We start from the raw sequence: 19972 nt of genomic DNA, 5'->3' as shown, positions 1-19972 counted from the left end.
GATAGGGCAGTCGTGTGAGAAACTCGTCATCATGCAAGCTGTCAGACAAGTGAAAATTATGGTCAGTAAAGATAACTTTAAGCGTGTCTCTCAATTAAAAAAAAAAAAATGTGTCAATACTTTGGCCCTTGATAACCAGCACAGTATGTTGTAAAAGCGATACATGGTTGCTGCCCATATCATTGCTTATTGCAGAAAATACACGAGAGTTCAGGGGCCTTGCTTTAACAAAGTTAACCATTTTCATTGTGGTATCCAAAATGTCTTTCAAGCCGTCAGGCATTCCCTTGGCAGGAAGAGCCTCTCAGTGGATGCTGCAGTGTACCCAAGTGGCCTCGGGAGCAACAGCTTGCACTCGCGTTACCACTCCACTATGTCTCCCTGTCATGGCGTTTGCGCCATCAGTACAGATACATACACATCTTGACCACCAAAGTCCATTTGATGTCACAAATCTGTCCAGTACTTTAAAAATATCCTCATGTTGTCCTGGTTTCCAGTGGTTTGCAGAAGAGGATGTCTTTCTTAATTAAACCCCCATAAACGTAACGGACATATACCAGGAGCTGTGCCAGGCCCGCCACGTCTGTTGACTCATCCAGCTGTAACGGGTATGATTCACTGGGTTGTATGCGACGCAGTAATTGTTTCGAAACATGTCCTGCCATGTCACTGATGTGTCGTGAAACAGTGTTGTTTGATGACTACATTGTCTGTATAGTGTTTTTGGCCTTTTCCCCCAGCATTGTACCAGCCATATCTGCGGCAGCTGGAAGAATTAAGTCCTCCAATATAGTATGGGGCTTGCCTGTCCTAGCCACTCGGTAGCTCACCATATAAGACGCTTCTAGCCCCTTCTTATTAATGGTATCTGTTGCTTTTATACAGTATGTAGTATGTCTTACTACTCAAAAGTCGTTTTTATTCTCACTCAAAGAACTTATTTATTTTTCAAATTGTCATGTTTTGTTTCTAAATGTCTGCGTACGAGTGAACGTTTCCCTTGAGAGAGTAACGGCTAATGTGATTGGATGTTAATTATTTGACTAGGCTACCTGTGTGTTTTGCACACTAGTATTTCTACTTGCACATCATCATCTGCACATCTACCACCAGTGTTACTTTGCTAAATTATAACTACTTTGCTACTATGGCCCATTTATTGCCTTAACCTGTCTAGGACTGGGGTGCCGCTAGCGGCACTCCTCCCACATCCCACTGAAAAGGCAGAGCGCGAAATTCCCCAAAAATATTTTTTTTAAATATTTAACTTTCACACATTAACAAGTTCAATACAGCTAATGAAAGACACAGATCGTGTGAATCCAGCCAACATGTCCGATTTTTTAAATGTTTTACAGGGAAGACACAATATGTAAATATGTAAATCTATTAGCTAAACACCTTAGCACAAGACACCATCTTTTCTTTGTCCACCAACACCAGTAGCTATCACCAATTCGGCTAAACTAAGATATTGATAGCCACTAACCAAGAAAAAACCTCATCAGATGACAGTCTGATAACATATTTATGGTATAGGATAGGTTTTGTTAGAAAAATGTGCATATTTCAGGTAGATGTCATAGTTTACAATTGCACCCACCGTCACAAATGGACTAGAATAAATACATAGAGCAACGTGTATTACCTAATTACTAATCATCAAACATTTCGTAAAAATACACAGCATACACTAATCGAAAGACACAGATCCTGTGAATACAGACAATATTTCAAATTTTCTAAGTGTCTTACAGCAAAAACACAATAAATCGTTATATTAGCATACCACATGTGCAAACATTACCAGAGCATTGATTCTAGCCAAAGAGAGCGATAACGTAAACATCGCCAAAATATATTAATTTTTTCACTAACCTTCTCAGAATTCTTCAGATGACACTCCTGTAACATCATATAACATCATATTACAACATACATATACAGTTTGTTCGAAAATGTGCATATTTAGCCACCAAAATCATGGTTAGACAATGACAAAAGTTGCCCAGCTGGTCAGACAATGTCGTGCGCCATATTAGACAGTGATCTAGTCGTATACATAAATACTCATAAACGTGACTAAAAAATATAGGGTGGACAGCGATTGATAGACAATTTAATTCTTAATACAATCGCTGATTTACATTTTTTAAATTATCCTTACTTTTCAATACAGTTTGCGCCAAGCGAAGCTACGTCTAAAAAGATGGCGTCATAAGCGATTAACATTTCTCGACAGAAACACGATTTATCATAATAAATTGTTCCTACTTTGAGCTGTTCTTCCATCAGAATCTTGGGCAAAGAATCCTTTCTTGGGTCTAATCGTCTTTTGGTCGAAAGCTGTACTCTTGCCATGTGGAAATGCCCATTGCGTTCGGCATGAATTGGAAACGTGCCCAGAGATTCACAGTGTCTCAGAAATAAATGTCCCAAAATCGCACTAAACGGATATAAATTGCTATAAAACGGTTTAAATGAACTACCTCATGATGTTTTTAACTCCTATAACGAGTAAAAACATGACCGGAGAAATATTACTGGCTACACTAATGCTTGGAAAAAGAGCAGGTCGGGTGTTCACCGCGCGTCCGGCGCAGCTGGAAAAGAGTTCCTACCTACACATTTTTTTGTTTTATAGTGGCTGTGATTGCGCAATCGACACCATTCAAAGCGTCATCACGTAAAGGCATCCAGGGGAAGACGTAAGCAGTGTCTGTATCCTCATAGCATTCACAGTGGCCTTTAAACTGACTCCAGATCAGGGGCCAAAATGTGTGAAATCTGACTCCATGTCAGGGAAATTGCTGTAGAATGAGTTCTGTTCCATTCAGAGACAAAATTTCAACGGCTATAGAAACTAGAGACTGTTTTCTATCCAATAATAATAATAATATTCATATTGTACGAGCAAGAATTTAGTAGGAAGCCGTTTAAAAATTACACGATTTCCAGAAATAGTGACAACAGCACCCCCTAGCCTAAAGAGGTTTTAACTCCTCATGCCATTTGAACACACTGTATAAAGACTTTTTTCTATTGTGTTATTGAAAGTACGTTTGTTTATTCCATGTGTAACTCTGTGTTGTTGTTTGTGTCGCACTGCTTTGCTTTATCTTGGCCAGGTCGCAGTTGTAAATGAGTACTTTGTTCTCAACTGGCCTACCTGGTTAAATAAAGGTGAAATTAAAAATAATACAAATAATTGACATTGTGTTGTTATTTCGCTGAACACTAAATGGTTTAATTTTATTTTTGGCAGTGAAACGAGGCTACTCAGGCGAGAAAAAACCTCACCCAAATGTATATCCCCGTTGGAAAATATAAATGTACTGTATGAAAATGTGATTATCATTTTTTATTATAAAAAAAATAAATAATAAATCACATTTTTAATTGGCGTACCCCTGTTGGCTTTGCCCGTACCCCTTGGGAATACTGGCCCTACACCTATCCCATCATTTGAGATCTTAATGGACAGGATTGTTCTGACTGGAGCTCAGCCTTAAAGATGCTGAGCCTGTGGCCCCTGTGGCTCAGACAGCATTCTGGGATATTTCTAGTCCTACAGGCTCCCTGTGGCGCTGACGGTGCCTCCTGCCCTCCGCCTCACGCTCACTTATGCTGTGTGTGTGTGTGTGTGTGTGTGTGTGTGTGTGTGTGTGTGTGTGTGTGTGTGTGTGTGTGTGTGTGTGTGTGTGTGTGTGTGTGTTCGTGCACTCTGCCTGAATGATCAGTCATTCTGCTCAAGGATACTCACTTTTTTCAAGCTCAGTGTTGTGTCTCCCCTGTTGCTCCTTGCCTGCCAGTGTGTGTGTGTGTTCTGCTCTTTAATTTAGCTCAATGTTATCCCTTTACAATGGTGTGTATGTGTGTCTCTCTGTATGTACCAACACTGTAGGTCTCCATTGTCATGTTGTGTTTTGCACATTGAGGTTTTTCATATTTCATTGGAGAAGATAATGTCTTGCAAAGAAGGTATATGTTGTTCTGAAATTGATCAGGATGCATTTCAAACCCTTTGCTCTGTACTTCCTGACTCTCAGATCTGAGATGCTTGGATACATATAATATAAGGCAAGGTGCTTCTGATTAGTCTAGTTATAATCTGGTGTCGGCTATTAGTACTGGTAGTACTTGTTCTTACTATGAAGATTGCAAAACACAGTGAATCTTTTACGCTACTTGTTGATAACAGAGCTATTGTCTCACATATGGAAATTATTTTAAACGTAATTTAGCAGAGAACATTTGTTTTATAGCCGTGTCAGACTTAACTTTGAAGGGAAATGGTGTTTTCCTCCATGGTTTGTTAATAGACTACTTTACTTTGACAGAGACATTAGCAGGTAGGCTACAGGGAACTACATGTAGTGCACTTCTGATGCTATTCTTGTTAACAAGGGGTAATGTCCACTGAGATTGGGAGCGATGAGCACTACGTGTTGAACACACACACACACACACACCTGCCTATTGAAACAATGGGGGAAACACAGTAAATTATCTGACTCCACTCTGAAAAGTAAAAAGTACTTTACAATGGCAGTGGTTTGTATAGTATGTTTTTCTCAACATTGTCTTTTCAAAGAGTTGATCAATAACTCTAATGAAAAGAGAGACAAAGGACTGCTATGAGCAATCATCAGTCAATTAAAGAAATGGCTGCCGTTTTCAGTCTGTATGTGTTTGTGGTGTTACTCAGAACGTTTTAAATTAGCTTATAGTCCATTCCACTTTATACAAGGCTGGTTTTTGGGGACACAATTCTGAACAACCCTATTGCACAAGCAGCCCTCTTTGTTTTCATGTCTGTCTGTCTGTCCGATTGTCTGTCTGTGGTGCTTGTCATTAGTTGTCTGGGAAACCATGGCCTTTACTATTCTGTCGCTATGTTATAAAACAGAGAGGGGCATTTGTAGAGGACGAAAAGGAATGTCGGCATGTGAACGAGGGAGAATGAGAGCAAGAAAGAGACAATTGATAAGTAGAAACCGGTGGAAGTGAAGGCAACATTTTCTTTGGCATCCTTCGGCTGGCAGGATAAGTGAGGGTAACACAATAAACTGAACAAGGGGAAACATATTTGACTGGTTGTCATGGTAACACCACAGGCCAAGCTACATCTGAAGTAGCCTATTTACAGTTGTTTTAATTGAACCTGATAAGGTCTTCCCCTGATATGTCTGAGTAAGTAAAGACAATAGCCTCTTCTCCACTTCAACTTGACCTTATGGAGAACCTTACCCTTACAAGTTCCCTCTTTCAGTTCAGATAAATACATAGGCTTTAAACTTTTTGGAAAGCCTATATTTTTCATTTTTATTGCATGTTTTCTAATTTAAATAAAAAATGCTTTACATTTATTTAACTAGTTCTGATAAGTCAGTTAAGAACAAATTCTTATTTTCAATGACGGCCAAACGGGGGCAGAATGACAGATTTTTACCTTGTCAGCTCAGGGATTCGATCTTGCAACCTTTCGGTTACTAGTCTAACGCTCTAACCACTAGGCTACCTGCCTATGTGCTAGGCTGGGTCCCAAACGGCTCTTTCTGTCACACCCGATCAGTTTCACCTGTCCTCGTTATTGTCTCCACCCCCTCCAGATGTCTCTTGTTTTTCCCAGTGTATTTATCCCTGTGTTTCCTGTCTCTCTGTGACAGTTTGTCTTGTATGTTTCCAAGTCAACCAGCGTTTTTCCCGTTCTCATGCTTTTTGCATTCTCCTTCCTCTAGTCCTCCCGGGTTTGACCCTTGCCTGTTTTATGTACTTTCTACCCGCCTGCCTGACCATTCTGCCTTGACCACGAGCCTGTCTCCAACCATCCAACCAATAAAATGCATATTAATTACTTCAAAATCATACAAAGTGATTTTCTGGATTTTTGTTTTAGATTCCGTCTCTCACAGTTGAAGTGTACCTATGATAAAAATGACAGACCTCTACATGCTTTGTAAGTAGGAAAACCTGAAAAATCGGCAGTGTATCAAATACTTGTTCTCCCCACTGTATATTGTACTTGTTTTTACAAATCGATACTTGGTGTCAAATATTGATATAATATCGTCCAAAAATAATATTGCAATATGTAATTGTTGATTTTTTTTCTCCCCCCACCATCACTATTCTGAAGATAAACAATTCCACCAAAAAATACCAAAAACACAAGATAATAAGTGGTGATATCGATCAATTTAATTTAACCCTCCTACCTCTAAAAGTCTGCAGGAAGCCGTATTGTTATATGCAGCTGCTGTTTGTTTGAAATAACTCCAGTGGAAAGGGGGGGGGACTGCTCTGCGAACTGTTTCCAATGGCTGTTGAATACATATCAATAGAACAACAATGGAGTGATTCATGTGAGAGGACCGGACTATAGTTAACGCGGTGGTCAGATTTACTGTTGCCAAGCAATGAAGCTCCATCGGACAAAAATCTACCTGATTGGTGACTGTCCAAATTTTGATTAAATATGTGAGATTACATTATAATTAAGAATGAAAGCTCTCTCTCGTTCTTTATCTATTTAAACCAAGGAAACGCACGCACGCACGCACGCTCTCACTCACACACACACACACACACACACACACACACACACACACACACACACACACACACACACACACACACACACACACACACACACACACACACACACACCAGATAAGGTTCTGTTTTTCCCTCCGGATCGAGTGGCATTGGGATCAAAGTGTTTTCAGATAATCACATTGAAAGCTTATATATCTGACGGAGAGCAAATGCAGTCTAACCCTGGTGTAGACACGGCAGAGCAGCCTACTCTCCTCAATCAACCGTTCTTATGTTGTTACGGTGCTGTTGTCTCCCAATGTTTAAATCAAAATGCAGGTAGCCTAGTGGTTAGAGCGTTGGGCCAGTAACCGAATCGCAGAGCTGACAAGGTAAAAATCTGTCATTCTTTCCCTTATAAAGGCAGTTAACCCGCTGTTCCCCGGTAGGCCGTCATTGTAAATAAAAATGTGTTTTTAACTGACTTGCCTAGTTAAATAAAAGTGAAAAGAAAAAAAATATATATATACTACCGTTCAAAATTTTGGGGTCACATTAGAAATGTCCTTGTTTTTGAAAGAGAAGCATCTTTTTTGTCCATTTTAAAATAACATCAAATTGAACAGAAATCATTAGGAAACCCTTTTGCAATTATGTTAGCACGGTTCAAAACTGTTGTGCTTATTAAAGAAGCAATACAACTGGCCTTCTTTAGACTAGTTGAGTATCTGGAGCATCAGCATTTGTGGGTTCATTTACAGCCTCAAAATGGCCAGAAACAAACAACTTTCTTCTGAAACTCGTCAGTCTATTCTTGTTCTGAGAAATGAAGGCTATTCCATGCGAGAAATTGCCAAGAAACTGAAGATCTCGTACAACGTTGTGTACTACTCCCTTCACAGAACAGCGCAAACTGTCTCTAACCAGAATAGAAAGAGGAGTGAAAGGCCCCGGTGCACAACTGAGCAAGAGTACAAGTACATTAGAGTGTCTAGTTTGAGATACAGACGCCTCACAAGTCCTTAACTGGCACCTTCATTAAATAGTACCCGCAAAACACTTGTCTCAACGTCAACAGTGAAGAGGTGACTCCGGGATGCTGGCCTTCTAGGCAGAGTTCCTCTGTCCAGTGTCTGTGTTCTTTTGCCCATCTTAATCTTTTCTTTTTATTGGCCAGTCTGAGATATGGCTTTTTCTTTGCAACTCTGCCTAGAAGGCCAGCCTCCCGGAGTCGACTCTTTACTGTTGACGTTGAGACTGGTGTTTTGGGGGTTTATTTAATGGGACTGCCGTGCAGAAATATCAGCCCACAGAGAGAAGCACGAGATTGAACATCACTCAACTTTCTAGAGCAGTGGTCTCCAACCGGTCGATCAAGATCCAACCGGCATTCTTAGTCGATCGCCAAACATTTCTGTAAAAAACCCAATGATAAATTCAGCTGCCCTGCGCGCCGGGTAGGCGAACTGTTGCCATTTTGAACCATTTTATGTCTCTGAAGATGCAAACACTACCTTCCTGGCGGGTCCAGAGAGCAAATCATGTGCACTATAGGCCTACCGCTTGGCAATCGAATTGCTCAGATGACCGTGTCTGCAGTAACGTAGCAGGGATAAAAGAAAGTTTACAGCAAAGTTGATATTGTGAGATTTCAAAACGTTTAAAACCACGACTAGAGAGAGACGAATACGAATACAACGAATACAGCAAAGAGATGCTGTTTTTATGAGTGAGTTCATGTTTAAATTCTTACTCAGCCATGTCAACACTTTGTATTCAACACTTATAAACCATAAAATGCATGTTCTTCCTATTTCCACTCAGCACTACAACAAGCACTGCAGCAGTAATGAATGAGTAGGAAAGTGTATCTGTAGGCTTGCATTGTTTTTATTATTGGGGGCTTGTTTTTTTTTTTTTTTTTCAAACAATATTTAACTTTCTCTGTTCATATGGGTAACAACATGAATTATTGCATGAGGCAGAAATAATGCGGTGCGATTCAAGTTTCACCATCATCTGGAAGACAGTGTCCCTTTTTGGTTTGGTCAGTGTTAGTGGAGGAAAGGGAGAGAGGAGGAATGTTGAGAGGTGGACCCTCAGTCTGCTGCTCTCTCCCTCCGCTGAGACTGACCATCAGATGCAGGCTTCATGAGCCTAGTAAAGTAAAATGATTTAAATGTATGCTTACTCAGCTGTGCTTCACAAGTAATACAACAACGGATCTATTACCAGTGTGATATTTAAATATATATATTTTTAAATGGCCTGAACTACAATGCATTCATTGGCAGGGAAATTCAAGCAAAGCCAATATGCAGTGATAATGTATTGGGCCTATAGTTTACTGCACAAACCTCATTGCTACAGAACTGTTTTTAATAGGTTAATGTTGCATAGACTTACGTTTTTTAAGTCATGTTAATAAAATATCTGAGTGGTAGATCTCGGCATTTTGACTCCGTGATCTTGACTCAGAAAAGGTTGGTGACCACTGTTCTAGAGTTTTCCCTATTAACACTATCAATGTTTCCCTTGACTGTGGCAATTGTGCTCGAATCAACGCACTATTAGCCACTTTTTATTGAAACATACCGAAACAAAACAAGCTATGCAAGAGATTTTTTAGAGGCAGAACGCAAAGGAGTAGGATTCTATTATATTGACACGCAGTACTCATTGCCATATATGGCTCTGTGCCATTTACTTTGAACTGTGTTTACAGCATGAGCAGTCGTGAGGAGATGCGCTTGTTTTGAGATCAAAGCGAGAGCTGCATGTAGCCACGTGCACATTTTGTTCAAATCCTTTACTAGTTAGTGAGCTATTAGCCCAGTTATAGATCATATGTAGTCAGCAATGGCGGAGTGATTGCTTACTACAAGAGCACAAAACATGTACATTTCTAGACATCTTTGAACAACCAGTAATTTGGAGAAATGTCCTATAGTCTGATGAAACAAAAATAGAACTGTTTTGCCATAATGACCATCGTTATGTTTGGAGGAAAAAGGGGGAGGCTTGCAAGCTGAAGAACACCATCCCAACCGGGAAGCACGGGGGTGGCAGCATCATGTTGTGGGGGTGCTTTACTGCAGGAGGCACTGGTGCACTTCACAAAATAGATGGCATCATGAGGTAGGAAAATTATGTGGATATATTGAAGCAACATCACAAGACATCAGTCAGGAAATTAAAGCTTGCTCGCAAATGGGTCTTCCAAATGGACAATGACTCCAAGCATACTTACAAAGTTGTGGCAAAATGGCTTAAGGACAACAAAGTCGAGGTATTGCAGTGGCCATCACAAAGCCCTGACCTCAATTCTATAGACAATTTGTGCTCAGAACTGAAAAAGCGTGTGTGAGCAAGGAGGCCAACAAACCTGACTCAGTTACACCAGCTCTGTCAGGAGTAATGGGCCAAAATTCACCCAACTTATTGTGGGAAGCTTGTGGAAGGCTACCCGAAAAGTTTGACCCAAGTTAAACAATTTAAAGGCAATGCTACCAAATACTAATTGAGTGTATGTAAACTTCTGACCCACTGGGAATGTAATGAAATAAATAAAAGCTAAAATAAATAATTTTCTCTACTATTATTCTGACTTTCACACTCTTAAAATAAAGTGGTGATCCTAATTGACCTAAAACAGGGAATTTCTACTAGGATTAAATGTCAGCAATTGTTTAAAACTGAGTACAACACGCCTGCTTCAGAAAGTTTGCTCAACCTACTGTATTTTCCTATGTATTTAATCTATTCAGTGTGACAAGGAATGAAGAAGAGATCTGGAGCGGGAACAACTTTATTGGGTGAAATTCATTCCCTCCCTCCCATCCTCTCTCACTCTCTACCTCACCCAAACTTTAATGCATACTGTATTCGTATACTGTAAGGAATACTAACAGACTGTATACGCACATACCAACCATATATTCCCTGGATATTCAACAGAGTGCCGTGCAGGCAGTTGTGATTGATGAGCGAAGCAGCTTTGAAATGGGTTTTTCAGTCATCTCACCCCCTGGGCATGTGCATGCCAGGAAAGCTCATTGGACAAAGAGAAATGAGAGACCTGCGTATAATTTGTCTCCCACTTGGCAATCCAATTTTGATGTTCTAATTAGATTTTTCTTCACTGCTTTTGGAAACAAATATTTTCTCTAGTCTGTATTGAATGCAAACCTTGTGTGTGTGTGTGTGTGTGTGTGTGTGTGTGTTTTCGCTGTGTCCATTAACAAGAAATACGCTGGCTGGGGCTGGACTCTGAAGTAATACAGTGTTTATTCAGTTGTATTCCCCACTGGGCAGACTGTTAATATGCCTCTCTCTACAGTGGATTACTGTATACAGTGCCAGTTTGGTTTAGCCTCTGGATTGGAAAGAGTGCTATGCTCAGGCCTACGTAAGAGAAAAGCAAACAACTGGCAAAATACTCTGTTTCGGTTGTTACTGGTGACATGTGTGGAAGATGCATTACTTTATGTTCTGATTCGGTTGTTACTGGTGACATGTGTGGAAGATGCATTACTTCATGTTCTGATTCGGTTGTTACTGGTGGCATGTGTGGAAGATGCGTTACTTTACATTCTGTATCGGCTGTTACTGGTGGCATGTGTGGAAGATGCGTTACTTTACATTCTGTATTGGCTGTTACTGGTGGCATGTGTGGAAGATACGTACCTTGGCTTGCTCTTTCAGCTGTTACTGGTGGCATGTGTGGAAAATACGTAACTTTGCTTACTCTTTTGGCTGTTGCTGTTGGTGTGTGTGGAAGATGTGTTACTTTGACCCCTGGGCTCTATTGTTTACTGTAATGCTTTGTTTGTCCTTCAGGGTAAGATGGTGAAGGGGATGGGTGGAGCCATGGATCTGGTGGCCAGCGCTGGAACCAAGGTGGTCGTCACCATGGAGCACTCCGCTAAGGTAAGAGTATGTGCCTGTGTGCACGTGCATGCATCCAAAGCAATCCCAAGGCCATCTTGTTCCAGTGTTGTGTATATGAGTGACTCCAGATAAGCTATATTTAGGACATCATATACTTTTGAAGTCGAAAGTTTACATACATCTTTGCCAAATACATTTAAATTCAGTTTCACAATTCCTGACATTTAATCCTAGTAAAAATTCCCCATCTTAGGTCTGTTAGGATCACCACTTTATTTTAAGAATGTGAAATGTCAGAATAATAGTAGAGAGAATGATTTATTTCAGCTTTTATTTTTTTTCAGTGGGAATGTGTGGTTCATGTACCCAAAGAGGGCAACGTCATGACAGCAGTATGTCGTGTTGTTAACTATTCCGAATTAAGTGATATGACATGCTATTCTATAAAATCCTTTCTCTGTAATTCATATTACCTGATTGAGCTAATCATGTAACTGTAATTAACTAGAAAGTCGGGGCACCACGAAATAATATTTATAGAGCAGTTATCTTCCGAATAAACTCTTAAAGACCTAGTAATATTTTACATCAATAGCAGTCAATATTAATTGTCACCTTATTTCAGTCTCATCTGAAAGTTGTAAATTCTTGGTTATCTTCACGAACCCTGGCTAACAAGTTGAATCAGCAATACAAAATTGGGTTTAATTATTTATTTACTAAATACCTAACTAATCAAACAGAATTACATATACACAGAATGAACCATACATTGATTAAAAATTATGTCATAAAGGAAAACGTCCCTAGCGGACGGAAACAGATATGACAGCTGGTTACCCAAAGAACAGGTGGTTGGGTTTGAGTAAAAGAGCGGGAAGACTGAAGAACAAAGGGAGAAGCAATGTCTCTATCGGGCCGTAGGCAGCTACTCTATCGTAAATACAGAATCTTATGCATTCTAAATTACCGCCCATTTAGAAAAGGAAAATGCAATACATATTTACTCTGAGCTGCGCTTCAATAGGTTGGTGGTAGATGGATGGCCGTGTTGCCCAACAGAGTCCTTTGTCCTTTTGAAGAGTGTCTCTGGTGGTGAACGGGAAACGTCGTTGTGTGGTAGGCGGTATACTCTGTCTGTACTTTCCCAGTCCACGCTTGGTGGCTGGAGTGAATCAGCGTTCATAAGTTCATACAATTCGCAACCAAAGCTCACGCTGAGGTTGGCTTCGTTCTGTAGTTATTATCTGAACCCTTCTGACATCGGATCGTCATCCTAATGTCCCCGGAAAGGGAAGTTATATTGTCGTAAAGGCTTTATATAGGAAGGGAGAGGAGGGTGTGTTTCATAGTTTATAACCAATGTCTCTTCACGTGGGCGGGCCACTGAGTCAGGCCTAATTCACTCATGAAAACCCAATTCTCACATTTTAGAAGGTAAAATCACATTTCATCCCCTCACAAATAATTTCATATTCAAACATTTAAATTGCACAACAATTCCATGTGAATCTGATAACTATAATGTGTAGACTTTCCACTGTACAGTTTACGTCATCCTATCATTGATGAGAATGTCTCAGATGACAACCGAACTGACATCATATTCATTAAGTACCAACGCATATGTTCAACTGGTTGGATTACCAAAATATGCTTAATTTCCCCCCACCTTCTGATGTTCCCAGAATCTCTATGTTAACCAAGGGATTTTCAATAGTCCCATCAGTAGGGTAGAGAGAGGAAAAAAGAGGGGAGAGGTATTTATGACTGTCATAAACCTACCCCCAGGCCAGCGTCATGACAGGTATGACGGCTGAGTGGTCCCATGGTGTTTATACCTGCGCACTATTGTTTGTACAGATGAACGTGGTACCTTCAGGCGTTTGGTAATTGCTCCCAAGGATGAACCAGACTTGTGGAGGTCTACAATTTTTTTTCTGAGATCTTGGCTGATTTCTTTTGATTTTCCCATGATGTCAAGCAAAGAGGTACTGAGTTTGAAGGTAGGCCTTGAAATACACCTACAGGTACACCTCCAATTGACTCTAATTATGTCAAATTGCCTATCAGAGGCTTCTAAAGCCATGACATAATTTTCTGCCATTTTACAAGCTGTTTAAAGGCAGTCAACTTAGTGTATGTAAACTTCTGACCCACTGGAATTGTGATACAGTGAATTATAAGTTAAATAATCTGTCTGTGAACAATTGTTGGAAAAATGACTTGTGTCATGCACAAAGTAGATGTCTTAACCGACTTGCCAAAACTTGTTAACAAGACATTTGTGGAGTGGTTGAAAACGAGTTTTAATGACTCCCACCTAAGTGTATGTAAACTTCCAACTTCAACTGTATGTCCTTTGTGTGTGTGTGTGTTTGTGTGTGTGTGTGTGTGTATGTATATATATATATATATATATATATATATATATATATATATATACACACACTGCTCAAAAAAATAAAGGGAACACTTAAACAACACAATGTAACTCCAAGTCAATCCCACTTCTGTGAAATCAAACTGTCCACTTAGGAAGCAACACTGATTGACAATAAATTTCACATGCTGTTGTGCAAATGGAATAGACAAAAGGTGGAAATTATAGGCAATTAGCAAGACACCCCCAAAAAAGGAGTGATTCTGCAGGTGGTGACCACAGACCACTTCTCAGTTCCTATGCTTCCTGGCTGATGTTTTGGTCACTTTTGAATGCTGGCGGTGCTCTCACTCTAGTGGTAGCATGAGACGGAGTCTACAACCCACACAAGTGGCTCAGGTAGTGCAGTTCATCCAGGATGGCACATCAATGCGAGCTGTGGCAAAAAGGTTTGCTGTGTCTGTCAGCGTAGTGTCCAGAGCATGGAGGCGCTACCAGGAGACAGGCCAGTACATCAGGAGACGTGGAGGAGGCCGTAGGAGGGCAACAACCCAGCAGCAGGACCGCTACCTCCGCCTTTGTGCAAGGAGGATCAGGAGGAGCACTGCCAGAGCCCTGCAAAATGAGAAGTTTGTGCTTGAAAGGATGCTCTTAAATCTGCGATGTTGTATTGGAGAGAGTCCCAGTCTTAAATAATTCTCCACACACAGTCTGTGCCTGTATTTAGTTTTCATGCTAGTGAGGGCCGAGAATCCACTCTCACATAGGTACGTGGTTGCAAAGGGCATCAGTGTCTTAACAGTGAGATTTGCCAAGGCAGGATACTCAGCGGCTTCTGATTAAATTCAATTTTCACAGAACCGCTTGTTACAATTTCGATGAGACTCTCTTGTTCTGATATCGGTAAGTGGACTGGAGGCAGGGCATGAAAGGGATAACGAATCCAGTTGTTTGTGTCCATCCGTTTCTGGATTGTACCTACGTAATTGCGCACCCAACTCACTCAGGTGCTTCAGTATACCACTTTTGACATTGTCCGTAAGCTTGAGTTCGTTTGCAAACAAAAAATCCTACAATGATGGAAAGACCTGTGTGTTGTCCTTGTTAATGCAGACAGGAAGTGCTCCAACTTCATAATCATAGCCTCAATTTTGTCCCGCACATTGGACATAGTTGCGGAGAGTCCCTGTAATCCTAGATTCAGATCATTCAGGCGAGAAAAAATATCACCCAGGTAGGCCAGTCGTGTGAGAAACTCATCATCATGCAAGCATTCAGACAAGTGAAAATTGTGGCCAGTAAAGAAAACTTTAAGCTCGTCTCTCAATTCAAAAAACATTTCAATAATTTTTCCCTTTAACTTCTGTATTTTGAAAAAGAGTTACATGGTCGCTGCCGATATCATTGCATAGTGCAGAAAATACACGAGAGTTCAGGGGCCTTGCTTTAGCAAAGTTAACCATTTTCACTGTAGTGTCAAGAAAACATTTTTCAAGCCATCAGGCATTCCCTTCGCAGGAAGAGCCTCTCAGTGGATGCTGCAGTGTACCCAAGTGGCCTCGGGAGCAACAGCTTGCACTCGCGTTACCACTCCACTATGTCTCCCTGTCATGGCGTTTGCGCCATTAGTACAGATACATACACATCTTGACCACCAAAGTCCATTTGATGTCACAAAGCTGTCCAGTACTTTAAAAATATCCTCTCCTGGTTTCCAGTGGTTTGCAGAAGAGGATGTCTTCCTTACTTGACCCCCATAAATATAACGGACATATACCAGGAGCTGTGCCAGGCCCGCTACATCTGTTGACTCATCTAGCTGTAACACATAGAATTCACTGGCTTGTATGTGAATCAGTACTTGTTTCAAAACATGTCCTGCCATGTCACTGATGTGTCGTGAAACAGTGTTGTTTGATGACGTAATTGTCTGTATAGTTTTTTGGCCTTTTCCCCCAAATTGTCCCAGCCATATCCGTGGCAACTGGAAGAATTAAGTCCTCCGCAATAGTATGGGGCTTGCCTGTCCTAGCCACTCGGTAGCTCACCATATAAGACGCTTCTAGCCCCTTCTTATTAATGGTATCTGTTGCTTTTATACATGTCTTACTACTCAAAAGTTGTCTTAATTCTCACTCAAAAAACTCCTGTGGCTTATTTTTCAAATTGTCATATTTTGTTTCTAAATGTCTGCGCAAGAGTGAAGCTTTCATCGAGTTGTGAGATAGTACTTTTCCACATAAAAAACACTATGGCTGAGGAAAGGCACTACTCCAAATATAAGTGAACCCCAAATCAATGTAGTTCTCATCATATTTGTGCCTCTTTGATGATACAACGTCCTTGTCTGTTCGGTGCTTTCCCGGGTAAGGGGGCCAGTAGCTCTTCAGCTGCATCAGATTCACAATTGTCAGTGTCCATTCTAGCTGGGCTAACAACAAAATGTAGAATTACTGATGCTAGCATTGGATGTGCTCGTTGAAGCAGAACAACTTTTGTTGTCGACAGGTGCAGGTGTAGTACAGCTGGTGGTAGCAGTACTACCAGTAGAGATGGTATGTGTCTCTATGGATGTGGGCCTTACTAAATGGACTATTTGAAAATGTGATTTAAAAAAAAGTATATATATATATTTTTTAATTCCCCAGTTTGGGAATACCTGATCTACATGAAAATAAAGTTAAGAAAAATCCTAATATCAATGTAGGCCTATGTAAACGGTTTTGGCTATTTTATTTTTAGAGTATTTTTGCCCTATAATTAGAGTATTTTTGGCTGTCTAGGTCTATGATCTGTAATGGGAATATTTGTGGCTGTCCAGGCATATGATCTGTAATCGGAGTATATGTGTGTTTGTCTGTCCAGTCCTATGACCTGTAATGGGAGTGGCTGTGGTTGTCCAGCCCTATGACCTGTAATGGGAGTATATGTGGCTTTGTTTGTCCAGCCCTATGACCTGTAATGGGAGTATATGTGGCTTTGTCTGTCCAGCCCTATGACCTGTAATGGGAGTATATGTGGCTTTGTCTGTCCAGCCCTTTGACCTGTAATGGGAGTGTTTGTGGCTGTGGCTGTCCAGTCCTATGACCTGTAATGGGAGTGGCTGTGGCTGTCCAGTCCTATGACCTACATTTACATTTTACATTTAAGTCATTTAGCAGACGCTCTTATCCAGAGCGACTTACAAATTGGTGCGTTCACCTTATGACATCCAGTGGAACAGCCACTTTACAAACAGTGCATCTAAATCTTTTAAGGGGGGGGGGGGGGGGTCAGAAGGATTACTTTATCCTAACCTAGGTATTCCTTAAAGAGGTGGGGTTTCAGGTGTCTCCGGAAGGTGGTGATTGACTCCGCTGTCCTGGCGTCGTGAGGGAGTTTGTTCCACCATTGGGGGGCCAGAGCAGCGAACAGTTTTGACTGGGCTGAGCGGGAACTGTACTTCCTCAGTGGTAGGGAGGCGAGCAGGCCAGAGGTGGATGAACGCAGTGCCCTTGTTTGGGTGTAGGGCCTGATCAGAGCCTGGAGGTACTGAGGTGCCGTTCCCCTCACAGCTCCGTAGGCAAGCACCATGGTCTTGTAGCGGATGCGAGCTTCAACTGGAAGCCAGTGGAGAGAGCGGAGGAGCGGGGTGACGTGAGAGAACTTGGGCAGGTTGAACACCAGACGGGCTGCGGCGTTCTGGATGAGTTGTAGGGGTTTAATGGCACAGGCAGGGAGCCCAGCCAACAGCGAGTTGCAGTAATCCAGACGGGAGATGACAAGTGCCTGGATTAGGACCTGCGCCGCAGGCCCGCAGGTCCAGCCCTATGACCTGTAATGGGAGTATTTGTGGTTGTGGTTGTCCAGTCCTATGACCTTTAATGGGAGTGTTTGTGGCTGTGGCTGTCCAGTCCTATGACCTGTAATGGGAGTGGCTGTGGCTGTCCAGTCCTATGACCTGTAATGGGAGTGTTTGTGGCTGTGGCTGTCCAGCCCTATGACCTGTAATGGGAGTGGCTGTGGCTGTCCAGCCCTATGACCTGTAATGGGAGTGGCTGTGGCTGTCCAGTCATATGACCTGTAATGGGAGTAGTTGTGGCTGTCCAGTCCTATGACCTGTAATGGGAGTATTTGTGGCTGTGGTTGTCCAGTCCTATGACCTGTAATGGGAGTAGTTGTGGCTGTCCAGTCCTATGACCTGTAATGGGACTATTTGTGGCTGTGGCTGTCCAGTCCTATGACCTGTAATGGGACTATTTGTGGCTGTGGCTGTCCAGTCCTATGACCTGTAATGGGACTATTTGTGGCTGTCCAGTCCTATGACCTGTAATGGGAGTGGCTGTGGTTGTCCAGTCATATGACCTGTAATGGGAGTAGTTGTGGTTGTCCAGTCCTATGACCTGTAAGGGCAGTATTTGTGGCTGTGGTTGTCCAGTCATATGACCTGTAATGGGAGTAGTTGTGGCTGTCCAGTCCTATGACCTGTAATGGGAGTATCTGTGGTTGTCCAGTCCTATGACCTGTAATGGGACTATTTGTGGCTGTCCAGTCCTATGACCTGTAATGGGAGTATCTGTGGCTGTGGCTGTCCAGTCCTATGACCTGTAATGGGAGTATTTGTGGCTGTGGTTGTCCAGGCCTATGACCTGTAATGGGAGTAGTTGTGGCTGTCCAGTCCTATGACCTGTAATGGGACTATTTGTGGCTGTGGCTGTCCAGTCCTATGACCTGTAATGGGAGTAGTTGTGGCTGTGGTTGTCCAGTCCTATGACCTGTAATGGGAGTAGTTGTGGCTGTCCAGTCATATGACCTGTAATGGGAGTAGTTGTGGCTGTCCAGTCCTATGACCTGTAAGGGCAGTATTTGTGGCTGTGGTTGTCCAGTCATATGACCTGTAATGGGAGTAGTTGTGGCTGTCCAGTCCTATGACCTGTAAGGGCAGTATTTGTCGCTGTCCAGGTGGTGGAGCGGGTGGATGTAATAGAGGATGTTTATTGATACCTGTTGACTGCTGCTCCAATCTTATTTATCTATCAGTAGTTCTCCTCTCCCTTCACACTGCTCATCATGAGCAAGCTGGGAGTGTGTGGGTGGGGCGGAATCACACACCCCTAGGACAGAGGTACCTTATAGAAGAGAAACATTAACTCATGCTCTGGAATGCGGTATCACCCAAAGACATCATAAATCTTCCAGAGGCCCATCCTCAGCAGAACACACACAGATTACCCTTCTAACAACCCCTTATTCTGTTGCATAAAACAACCATTTGATGCAATAATGGCATTATAACAATCTCTTGTAATTTCTCCACCATACCAGTTCAACTGGGTCGTTGTGTATGACCTTTAACATAACCTTTGCTCTTTCTCTCTCTTTCCTTTGTTCTTTGTCAGGGAGGAAAATTCAAGATTCTGGACACATGCAACCTGCCACTGACAGGAAAACAGTGTGTGGATCGGATCATCACTGAAAAGGTGTGTGTGTGTGTGTGTGTGTGTGTGTGTGTGTGTGTGTGTGTGTGTGTGTGTGTGTGTGTGTGTGTGTGTGTGTGTGTGTGTGTGTGTGTGTGTGTGTGTGTGTGTGTGTGTGTGTGTGTGTGTGTGTGTGTGTGTGTGTGTGTGTGTGTGTGTGTGTGTGTGTGTGTGTGTGAATTCTGTGTGTTTCTCTTACGTGTTTTCTGTTTGCCAAGGTGTCCTCCATATCTTTGTTGTCTAGATTAAATTTACTGGTTTTGCTATACAAATCAAACTCCTCACAACACAGCCCTCATGTGAATCTCTTCCACACAGAAAGATTGAAATGACTCTTCAAAACAACTCTGTATAATCCAGGTATTTTGGAGTCCAACTGGGGCTATTTAGACGCCTGGGTTATATTATACCTAAACTGAATATGAGTCATAATGTCAGGCTTTATGGGAAACACTTTGCTCTGATGACTATACAGTACTACTGACTCACTGTAGTCCTAGAGCTGACACGCTCCTCTCCAGCTCGCTGTAGTCCTAGAGCTGACACGCTCCTCTCCAGCTCACTGTAGTCCTAGAGCTGACACGCTCCTCTCCAGCTCGCTGTAGTCCTAGAGCTGACATGCTCCTCTCCAGCTCGCTGTAGTCCTAGAGCTGACACGCTCCTCTCCAGCTCGCTGTAGTCCTAGAGCTGACACGCTCCTCTC

General features: G+C 42.0%; 1 protein-coding gene across 1 annotated transcript in view; it reads left to right on the top strand.

Moving 5' to 3' along the window:
* The window catches only part of LOC129826698 (succinyl-CoA:3-ketoacid coenzyme A transferase 1, mitochondrial-like), a 131460-nt gene that overhangs the window by 87098 nt on the left and 24390 nt on the right, over nt 1–19972 (top strand). Inside the window, exons 14-15 of the mRNA XM_055887706.1 lie at nt 11380–11469; nt 19192–19272. Coding sequence (XP_055743681.1) covers nt 11380–11469; nt 19192–19272 — 171 coding nt within the window. The remainder of the gene's footprint in view (nt 1–11379; nt 11470–19191; nt 19273–19972) is intronic.

The sequence above is a fragment of the Salvelinus fontinalis genome, chromosome 28 (genome assembly GCF_029448725.1).
Source record: "Salvelinus fontinalis isolate EN_2023a chromosome 28, ASM2944872v1, whole genome shotgun sequence".
NCBI lineage: Eukaryota > Metazoa > Chordata > Actinopteri > Salmoniformes > Salmonidae > Salvelinus > Salvelinus fontinalis.
Note: the sequence above shows the minus strand (reverse complement) of the source record. Positions and strands in the feature narration are given on the sequence as shown.